The sequence below is a fragment of the Suricata suricatta genome, chromosome 14 (genome assembly GCF_006229205.1).
Source record: "Suricata suricatta isolate VVHF042 chromosome 14, meerkat_22Aug2017_6uvM2_HiC, whole genome shotgun sequence".
In the NCBI taxonomy this organism is placed as follows: Eukaryota; Metazoa; Chordata; class Mammalia; order Carnivora; family Herpestidae; genus Suricata; species Suricata suricatta.
The window spans coordinates 84,445,756-84,456,612 of record NC_043713.1 but is presented as its reverse complement, the minus strand read 5'-3'; the positions used below and the strand labels follow the sequence as shown (position 1 = coordinate 84,456,612).

Sequence of the window (10,857 nt, the reverse complement as noted above, 5' to 3'; positions counted from 1 at the left end):
CTCCATGCCTCTCCGGGGTCCACTCAGGTTGGCGGCCCCTTCCCTGGTGCTATAGGCCCTCCCTCCTTGCCCACGGGGCTTGCCCCTGGCTCCATCTGTCCATCCTCCCCTCCTCCCCCCCTCAGTCCTCCTCCTCCCTCCTCTGAGAACAGCGGCAGGTCCCGCCCCTGCTGGCCGAGGGGCGGGGCACCAGGCTCAGGCACCAGTAGAGCTGTGCACACCGACCTCCCTGAGCCTGCTCCTCGGAAGTGGCAGTGACTCTGCCCCCCCCCCCCCGGCAATTGGGCACAGGTTCTGGAAGGTTCCAGAAGCCATGCTATGCCTGGCATCCCTATAGGCCAGGGTGGCGTTCTTCCAGGGGGTGGGCCCCGCCGATGGTCACACTGTGCTTTCTGACGCCCCCGATGCCAGCTGAGCATGTGGCTGGTGCGAGACTTCACGTAGCACGACCGCTCGAACCCGAGCTCGCCCCTGAAGCCAGTCCCCGGCAGGGTCCCTTGTCACTTCTGCTCCACCGGCAGGTGGGCCCAGGGCGTCCACAGAATGGTGAAGGCCCCCTTCGCACCCTTCGTCGGGCTGGGCAGCCGTGGAGAAGCGGGTGGGGTCCGGATGAGACTCTGGGCCGCAGGGTGGCGTGGGAAGGGCACCCAGCAACGGCCCGCCTCCTGCGGCTGCTGTCCCTGGGGCTTTGCGCCGCACTCGCTAGAATCGGGTTCGTGGGGGGGCCCGGCTGCCGGAGGCCTCATGCTTTGGAGTCAGGGGAGGGCCGTCTGGGCAGGAGCCATGCAGTTATTTTAAAGTTGAACAGTTGTTCCCAGTGTCCGCCCTTAAGGAGCTGATAGCCATCGGAGGAGGGAGACGGGCCGCGTGGGGAGACCAAGTCTCTCCGGGCCTGAGAATCCCGCGCCAAAACGAGCCCTGTAAACAGCCTTTCCTCTGAGTTCGTGACGGCTTCGTGCTGCGGGTGTGGACAGCCGGGAGGCTCTAGGTCAGGGCTCCCTGGGGACGGAGGCAAGGGTTTCAGACGCTGGTCACCGAGCAGCATTGCTTGGGAACGGGGAATCAGTGTCTCTACAGTGAAGAGTAAACTTTATGGTGTATTTTGGCTAAGAGGCAGCTCAGGACAGGACTGAAATAGAGCTTCCAGAAGGGTCTGGAGCAGGGATTGCCAACTGTGCTCCTTGCTTCCGGGGAGAGGCATGTTCTGAGCGAGGCCGGCGGCCAGCCGTGGAGGGGGGGCGGGTGGCCTGTGCAGCTCGCTCTCGTCCGCACGGGAGGCGCGCCCCTGAATGGCCGCAGGGGGCCCGGACCCCCACATCACCCGCTTTGCAAATACTGGCCTCTGGTAATTCAGAGACTTTTCAGCTGTCGTGCGGGCCTCGTTGGTGGGCCAGGAAATGAAGGGTGGCTTGGGGACCCTAGAGTCCGGCCGGGCTGCGAAGCTCTGGCGGAGCGCTCGTGCCCCGAGCAAGAAGGGGCTGGGCCGAGAGAAAGGAGCCCCAGGCCTGAAGGGAGCTGGAGGGCCCGGGGAGGCAGGCGCCCGCCGTCGTCGCGGTTTTGGACCGCAGCAGGCAGCAGGCCACGGATGCGCCCGCAGTGCGATGGCGTGCGGATGGCATCCTCACGACCGCCCTGTATACCGTGTGCTCTTAGCACCCCTGCTGCGCGGGGGAGGAGGTGAGGTGAGCGCCGGCACGGAGGCGGCGGGATGAGAACCCAGGCCTCCGGCCCCCGCCGCCTGCTCTGACCACCCACACTGTCCACAGCGGTCTGCTCTCTGTGTCCCGCAGACTGTGGCTGAGTGTGTCCTCTATTACTACCTGACCAAGAAGAACGAGAACTATAAGAGCCTGGTGAGGAGGAGCTACCGGCGCCGCGGCAAGAGCCAGGTAAGAGGCCGGCCGGGCGCCGGGCTCTTGGGACGGGTTCCCAGCATGCCCTGCGGCCCTTCGCGGGACGGGCGGTGACCCTCTGTGCGGGCTCCGAGGCGGTGGCTGGGAGACCCTCTCTGGGGGCGGTCAGCCTACCCCAGCACCACGGAGGAGCCTGGAAAATTCTAGAACTCCTGGCTTGGTGAATCATGATCGCTGTGGTGAAAAGGGCCACATCTCTAGAGCAAGAACTGCATTCTCTGGGTGACTCGGGGTGGTTCACAAAGCTAACATTTAAAAAAGGTTTATAGTTCTTTTGTGTTTACCGTTCTGCATTTTTGAATGCAAAAAATAGGCAGTGCACCCTCCTGCAGTGTGTTAGCCGTCCCCCGCTCAGGGTGAGGCCTTAAAACTCGGTTTGGCAAGCTGGCATGCAGGCCACGTCTGGCCCCCACCTTTCTTTGTGAATAAAGTTTTATTGACATACCGCTGTGTCCATTCATCTTCAAATTGCCACAGCAGCTTTTCTGTTATAGCAGCAGAGTGGAGCAGTTGTCACAGAAATGATAAGGCTGAAAATCTGGGCTGCCTGGTCCTGTACAGAAAATACTGTTGATAGAATAAGTAAGCCCCCCACCGCCCTGCACTCAGACATAAACAGTGGGGCCTGTGCTTTGGCTCTCATTGGCTGGGTCGTCAAAGGGTGCCATGTTTGCTTTGTGGATAGGCTTTGCCTTGAGCATTGTGCGACCAAAGCTGGCCCGCCCGCCCGCCCATCTAACAAATGGGTGAAACCAAGGCTTACCCCCTTGGAGCCATTTCACTGTAAAGATCTAGTTGTGGTGTGTTTTAGAAACTGAGGTGCAGTCAGGAATTTTCTAGACTGAGAGGCTCAGACTCACAGAAGTTCCAGGCAGGGGACGTGGATATGCCGAGACACGCAGGGCACAGTGGTGGGATTGTGGCAAAATAGAGGCCTTTAGGTTTATTTAAAAATAAATAAACTTATCAAAGGAATATTTATTTAAAAATAAGTCCCACTTCGGGGTGTGTGCTGAGCACCTGCTGTGGGCCCATTCTCTGGCTCGACTTCCTGATGCTCATGCCCGCACTCGCCCCACTGCCTTGGTGGGGGCGCCGTGGGGGGGGGGGCTCTACAGGAGAGAGGGTTCTGACTGGGGGGGTACGTAGGGAGGGGGTGTCCCCGGACAAGTCCTGGAGGGCTGGGGGTATCTGTGGCCCGCGTCTCTGGTCCTGGCTGCCACACCTTTGATTTTGTGGCGTTCATTCTGTTCATCGGACGTTGGTGCTGGGCACAGGGAGCTCCTTCTGGGTGTACGTACTTGGTTCCAAGACCATGTGCCAGAGCTATGCCTGCGAGGGGCCCTGCAGCAGGGCCCTCCAAGGTGAGGGTAAGGAGCAGCCCCTCGGTCGGGCAGGGACAGAGGTGAGGGTGCGCTGGGCAGAGGCAGCAGCAGGTGCAAAGGCACGGGGCCATGAGAGAGGGGTCTTAGCACCTTCCAGGCTCTTTTTAAATTTAATTTGATTTTACAGCTGGTTTATTTTGGGGGTGGGGGAGGGGCAGGGAGAGGGGAAGAGCAAGAGAATCCCAAGTACACTCTGCACCGTCAGCTGGCAGTCTGAGGCAGGGTGCGAACCCACGAACCGGGAGATCGTGACCTGGGCCAAAGCTGGATGCTCACCGACCGAGCCCCCCAGGCGCCCTGGCAGCACCTTCCCGGGTCTTCTGCGAACGAAGTGTTGGAGAGAGATCGCAGGACCCCGTGTCTCCTCACGTGTGCCAAGTGGGCAGAGGCGGCTCTCTGCGCTGTGGAAATGGAAGCATAGCGCTGGTGCACGGCGGCTCACGCCTGCCCTCAGCGTCCCTGAGAGGCGACGAGGCGCGCCGAGGCCCGGGGCCACTCACAGAGCTCCGCGTGTCCGCTCTGGCTGACCTCTGGCCAAGTGGCCTCGTATTGCCAGAGCGGATTCTGGATGATAAGCTGAAAATCGGGATTTATGTGAAATGGCCTCATTTTTAAATCTTAGGATGCATGAGAAACAACAAGGGGGGCCTGGGGGGTCAGTCAGTCAGTCAAACATCTGATTCTTGATTTCAGCCCAGGTCGTGATCCCAGGGTTCGTGGGATCGAGCCCCCCGTCCAGCTCTGGGCTGAGCATGGAGCCTGTTTGGGATGCCCTCTCTTCCCTCTGCCTCTCCCCTGCTCATGCTGCGTGTGCGCTCTCACTCGTCTCTCTGTCTCTCAAATAAATAGACAGAAAACAACACCAGCAGCAAAACACTGTGCAGGGCAAACTCACATTTGCTCTTCTTTTGAAATTAAGGTTTTAATTTTAATGCCAGAACAGGTGAGGCGTAGCGTCACGTCCGTTTCGGGAGTGCGATACGGTGAACCAGCGCTGGGCGTATCACTCAGTGCCCACTGAGCTCAGTGCACGCTTGCTCGTATTTGTTCTCCATCTGTCCTCAGGCTCGAGTGTAAGTCCGTCCTCTGGAATCAAGAATGGTGAGGCCGGTGGTAAGGAAACGGACTCTGTGACTTGGGACAGAGCCCGACCAGGCAAGCCGGGGCCCTGGGGAGCCCTGGAGTGTTCTATAGCAGAGGAGGGACGTCTGTTCCCTCTTGTCGGTGTTGTCTTGGACCAGCAGTAGCATGTGCGCTGTGGCTCTGGTGAGCTGTGGCCTCTGTCTGGCTGAGGCCTCGGGCCGCCGCCCCTGCCCCAGGACAGAGAAGGGCCGCTGCCTGCAAATAGATGGCAGGAAGCTGGGCAGGAGGCCCCCCGTCTCCTGGGAGATGGGACACGTCTTCGTGCCCCTCCCCTCCCTCTCCTCACCGGGGCTGCTATAGTGCCAGTGCGGCCCGGGCCCTGCCAGGGACAGAGATTTATATGCAGATCTTGGAAGGACTTCTGTGCCAGGCACACTGGCCCTGCTCATAAATATGGAATAAATGGGTCATCCTGAGCGCTGGCTTTGGGGCTGTAAGTCTTGTCTTTGTGCCGTGACCGTGAAATAAATGGCCAGCCCCGTTCCCTCGGCCCCTCTCGTTAATCTGGGATGCTATCACTGGTGGGCCGTGAGCGCCCTTATTTCTCCTCGGTTTTATAAAACCCGTGATCCTGCCAATAAATCTGCTGTGGGGAGGGCGGCGTTCCTGCAGCCTGGCCTGGAGTAGGCGGGGGCATGTCCGCATGGGTGCCCATGGGTGCAAGGACCGGTGCACGGCCTTGGTCTCTCGTGGGCTGCTGATGGGGCGAGGGGCAGCCGGAGGCCCCCTGCTGTGCGCAGCCAGAGCGGCAGCTGAGAGTGGGCAGCCACAGGAAGGCAGACATCGGGTCCTTTCCGCAGACGAAACGTAGAGGCCTCTGGGACAGGGCCACGGCGGCCAGGAGGTAGCGCCTCCCTTGTCCCGGCTTCCCGGGGGACGGGGCCGAGGCATCGGCGGTGGATTTCCTTCCCGAGGGCAGCGAGCCAGGCCTGCCCCACCTCCCGGGTCCCTGTCGTGTTGGACAAGACGTAGGCGGTCTCAGCCGGGGTTCACCGTTCCCCTGGGCAGGAAGACGTGGGGGAAGACCCACCCGAATCCGCAGGTGACCGCACGGGGCTGATGTCGAAGAGAACAGCAGCCAGGGTCGTGTTCGCCCAGTGCCAGTGGCCACCACGGACCGGGCCTGTGCGGAGGGCGGGACACCTTTTGACCCCGGGATTTGGGGGCAGGTACTTGATGATCCCCGTTTTCTAGGTGAGGAGGTCGAGGTGTGAGGCGGTGAAGGGGCTCCCCTCAAGCCAGCTCTTGGCGGCATGTTCCAGAGTCAGACCCAGCACTGTCTGCCACGGGAGCACAAGGGGGACCCCCAAGGTGCCATGTGTCACGTGGTGGCCGTGTGGCTGGTGCGCGGAAGCCGCCCCTGGGCTACTGCGTCCGCCGTGGGCGCTGTGTGTGCAGGCTGTGTGGGTCCAGGCAGCGGGGGGTGGGGGGGCCCGCCGGCCCCCGCCCGGGTCTCCGTCTCCGCTCACCTGAATCTGCTCCTGGAAACTCCGCCTGGTCTCGCAGCTCCCTTCCGATCCCTGGACGGCGAGTGTCTCTGGGAGACAGGGTGGCTGTCTCGTCTGTCCTTGCCTCACTCGCCCTCTTGCAGTCTCTCTTAGCACCCTCAACCCCATGCGTGTCCCCTCCCTCTTCCGGGTGGCTGGTGACCACAGAGGCTGTGGTGCCTGTCTGTGGCTTCCGTGGCTTGGGGCTGCGCTGTGGCTAAGGATGGTCACGAGGGGCCCCTCTCAGCTTTTCAGCCCAACAGATGCCCCTTGATGCCCCATCCCCCCACCAGGTGTCAGACGCACAGTACTGTGTTCTTCTAAGGACATCTATTGAGTGCCTCTTGCATGTCCGGGCTAAGAAGCTTTGCTCTGAGAGCCGTATCAGACGTGATCTTTCAGGAGGCCAGAGCGCAGGCATCAGCCGAGTGCGGGGTCTGCACAGCTCACAGACGGCCCCCATTCAGGGCGAGAGGCGGCCCGTCAGTGTGTCGGCGAGTGGGTTTGGTGGTCCTTCTCAAAGCTGCGTGGCGCATGGCCTGGGCCTGGGGACAAGGGGGATGCCCCCTCTCCTTAGCGTTCCTGCCTCAGTGGGACTGAAGTGGGTTCCAGACGTAAATCCCGTGTCTGGGGAGGGGAGCTCAAACCCATGGCGCTGATGGCAGGAAGTTACTCGCCCCAGAACACAGGGGACACCACCGTCTGCTCCAGACCGGCCGTAGTAGTCGATACGTTCACCTAGTGCCAGGCTGTCCCCTCAGGCTGTCCCCTGCTGGGGTCCCAGGCTGAGTCACGAGCCTGGGACAGAGCTGGCGTCCAGCCGAGGGTCTCTAGCTCACACCTGGAGGACTTGTGGGCTGTGCCCATCCACGGGGCCTGGGAGCCTGCACCTCGAACACCCACCCAGCAGCACCAGCTGCTGGCCTGGGACCTCTCAGAGCCTCAGCCTGGGGGATGTTTCCTGGGGAGGGCCCCCCGGAAGGGATGGGGAGGGAGCAGGGTGGCAGAGGGGAAACTGAGGAACGGCACGGGCTCACTGGCAGCCTGGGCTAACCACGAGGGGGGGCGGGGGAGGTGGTGAGATGAACTGAAGGGGCCTTTCCGAGGCGTCCTGAGGTGGCCTGACAGGGCCAGGTCGCAGCCCACGGGCCACGGACAGCTGAGCGGGGGCAGCAAGCCCTTCCGGAAGGGGGCCTGGCCAGGCCTTCGGACAGACAAATCCTGTGTATTTGCATGTTTGCAAACTACACTTCACAGTGGCTGTGACCTTCTCGGATGCTTAACCACAGCGTACATAGCGAGACATCACTGCGTCCATCCCAGTGACTCCCTGCCGTGTCACAGCCGTGTCACAGCCTCGTCACACGCCCCGTCCCAAGTGTTTGTTCATCATGTTGAGGCTGCATTTTGAAAGCTTGGATGGGCACAGAAGTAGAACATAAAGAGGCACCGTGGCCTCCGTGACACACGTGCTCAGCCCTGCAGGCAAGGGATGTGTGCTGGCCGCTTGGAGCATCGTGATCATGTTTGTGTTTGAGGGTGCCGCCCACCTTCCAGAAGCTTCTCCATATTCTGACACAGGGAGATGCAGGCCCAGCTGTAGACATTTGGAATACCAGCCCCTCCACGTCTACCCCCACCAGACCCCGCACGCCTGAGCTTTGCCGTTGAGCGCTGGGCCCCCAGTCCCGGCCCCGGGCTCCTGAGGTCTTGCCGTAAGTGGCGGGCAGGATTGTGGGCTGGGCCGAAGCTCGGGAGCCCTCTCGGTGAGCTGAGTCACCCACTGAGGTTTACAGCCCGTGATTCATGGACGGAGGGGCCACATCACCCCAGCTGATCGCAGAACCAGAGTCCGGGAGTGCTTCTGTCAGTAGCCGGTTCCACCATTGGGAGCCGGGAGAGTGAGGCCTGGCCCTGCCGCAGCCCTGACCGAGGGGCCCCCCGCGGCCCTCCAGGTGATGGGGGGGCCAGTGCTACGGAGGGGCGTGGCCCCGAGGGTGAGTGCTCCCCTAGGCAGCCGAGGCCCAGCCTCCTGGCCTGCCCCGGGGCGTCTGAGGGGGCCGTGCTGGGGACCCCACCTCCCCTCCTGCCCTGGCCTGCACACCCTCGCACCCGTGGTTTGTGGCTCAGTCCAGCCCCCACCTCTGACCAGGTGCTCACTCCAGGCTCCTGTGTTGTCTGGGTTGATCTCTCTCTGTCTTTCCTTCCTCTGTGTCCTGTTTTCCTGATTCTTTTCCCTGCCTGTAAGTCTCTGTGCTCCCTCCCCCTCCGGCCCCACCCCCACCCCCCTGTCTCCATCGCACACCTGCCACCCCCATCTTCCCTCCCTTTGGACCTCCTCTCCCAGCTCCTTGCCAAGGGACAGGTGACCTTGTTCCAGTTGCTGGGGCACTCCAGAGGCTGTTCTGCCTGGGGCCGTGCTCACGGAGGACAGTGTGACCCTGAAGGCTGTTCCGCAGGCCGGCCCAGCCGAGCTCGGTCCAATGGGGAGGGGCAGCGGGTGTGCAGCCGGTGCTGGCTCCCGGGGCCTGCTTGTCCCCCCACCCCCGGGCTGATGAAACTGTTCAACCCATGACGTCGGGCGGGGACATATGGCAGGCCAGATAGGGCCACATCGCCTCCAGGTTGGGCTGTGTTTCTCCCAGGCCACTGGGTGAGCAGAGTGTGTGTGTCCCAGACTGCTGCCCGGAGCCCAGATGGGCCTCCAGCCTGGGGACCTGGCCGGCAGGGGATGTGCTCCCACTCTGCGGGGGGCTGGCCGGGCCGGGCCAGACCGCGTCCAGATCTAGGGCTCCAGGGAGCAGATGTCCCTGATTTCTGCCTGAGGTGGGGGAGGCCGGTGAGGAGGCCCCTGTGGGCCCCCGGCCCCCAGTCCCATTCCAGGAGCTGCTGTTCTCAGAAGGGGCCATGCCCTTGGGGGCCAGCAAGCTTCGGGAGAACACAGACATGGCCTTCTCACGGGCCGGGCTGTGGTGGCAGGGAGCCAGTCCCCTCTGAGGCAGAGACCACATCAAAGTCGAAGGACATGGGAGACAGGAGCCCGTCCGGAAGATGTGAGCGTCGGGGGGTGAGAGCCTGGGGGCTGACGCACTCCCATCCGGGCATCTCGGGCGGGGCTGCCAAGATCCAGGAAATGGTTACAGGAGGAGCAGCGTCTGTGCGGGCCTATGCCTGGCGGGCCCGCCCGCTTGAGGAGCATCCTGGGTAGACGGTGGCCGTGTTGGAGACCTTTCTGTCATGGCTTCACATTGTCACCATTCTAGGTGATTCCACAGACAACAAGACAAACCAGGTCCCCTGAGCTGACACGTCCGTGTGGGAGGTGGGCAGTGCACAAGTGAATTAGCATGATGATTGGAGGAGGCGGGAAGGGCTACGGAATGTAAGCCAGACTCCAGAGGCCACAGATTCGGAGGGGAGGGCAGCTTTTAGGGAGTAGACCTCGAGGGCTTTGCCGAAGAAGTGTCATTTGGGCTGAGACCTGAGTGATAAGAAGGAACCAGCCAGGCAGAGTTGGAGGGAGACTCCCAAGCAGCAGGCACAGTGAGTGCAAAGGCCCTGGGGTAGGAAGGAATACACGTGGCATCTTCCAGGAGGCACTGGGGAGCAGCCCCAAGGGAGGTGGGTGAGGCGGGTAGGGGCAGGCAGGGGCTACATCATAGGGCCTTTACCTGGGTCCGGCCACTGATTTTATTCTCTGTGGCAGGACAGGATCTGATCGACTTAAAACCGAACTTCAGCCGCCAAATCTTTCCCTGCAGGCAGAGCAGACATCCCGGGTGTGTGTGAAATTCAGGCTTTGTTGTCACATGTGTCTGCAGGGGAGGCTGGTGTGTGTTTAGCAACCAGCCTTCCGGGGGCGAAGCCCCGAATGGCAGCACGTGCCGGTTGCCGTGGTGTAAACGCCCCCACGGTGCCCCGATCTCAGCTGCCAGCGCGGTTTCCCGGAAGGTGGACTGGGGGGACGCACGTCGCGCGGTATCACACCCCACTTCCGCTGTGTGGGTGCCTTTGACGTAAATACCCTCAAGCACATAGATAACAGATAAACGTAGTTGAATAATTGGGAAGTGAGGCGTTTGGAGCGCTTATTACCTTTGTTCTCGTTATAACTTCTTTAACGGTAGGGCTTATGTGTTTCGGTTATCAATAGTGGCCGTGTTTGGTAAGAATTTGTGTGCAAAACCCTGTAAGTGGGGGTCTGTTCCCGTGAGCTGGTCTGGCTCCTGCACTTCTCTGTGTCACAGACTGACCCCCATGCGCACTTCCCAGGAGGGACGGACGGCCTGGGCGAGGAGGGTAGGGTCTGAGTGTTCGGTGGGGGGCTGCCGGAGCCAGAAGACTCCATGCTTCTGCCTCTGACTCTGGCCCCGACCCTGACTGCAGTTCTCCCGCCAGCCTTGGGCTCCCGGGACCCCTGCCGCGCCGCAGGGAGGTGGCAGGTGTCACGAGGACAGAGCCCCTCTCTGCAGGCGCCTGGCACGTGGTCTCTGCTCTGTGACATATCTGTGCAAGGAAGGGATGAGATGGTGCTGCCATCGGCGCTGCTGCAGGTGGGGTCTCGGGAAGCTGTCACAGCACACTTGTGAGGACCTGTCATCTGAGGATTAAATTCGTCAGCTCCTACCTGGATCGCTGGCCCCGTCTTTCCGCGAGAAAAGACCCACTGCAACCGGCCACCGCGTCTCCCTCGATCGGCCGCCGCACTGCCCTTCAGACTAGGCAGAGCCCATCCTCCCCTGCCCTCCCCTCCCCCCGCCACCAGGGCGCCGCCGCGGGTCTGCGCGTGGGTGTTAGGCTGGCCAGGCCCTGAAGCCAGGTGCAGCGTATCACCTGGTGAGGACAGGGGATGTTTTCACGATGCCGTGCCTTTGCCCACCAGGTCCTGTCCTGCAGTGTCCCCTCTCATCCTTGCCAACCAGAAGCCTT

General features: G+C 61.8%; 1 protein-coding gene across 1 annotated transcript in view; it reads left to right on the top strand.

The window, feature by feature from the left end:
- The window catches only part of NCOR2 (nuclear receptor corepressor 2), a 174,502-nt gene that overhangs the window by 94,030 nt on the left and 69,615 nt on the right, over window positions 1-10,857 (top strand). Inside the window, 2 exon segments of the mRNA XM_029921630.1 lie at window positions 1,791-1,889; window positions 3,338-3,349. Coding sequence (XP_029777490.1) covers window positions 1,791-1,889; window positions 3,338-3,349 — 111 coding nt within the window.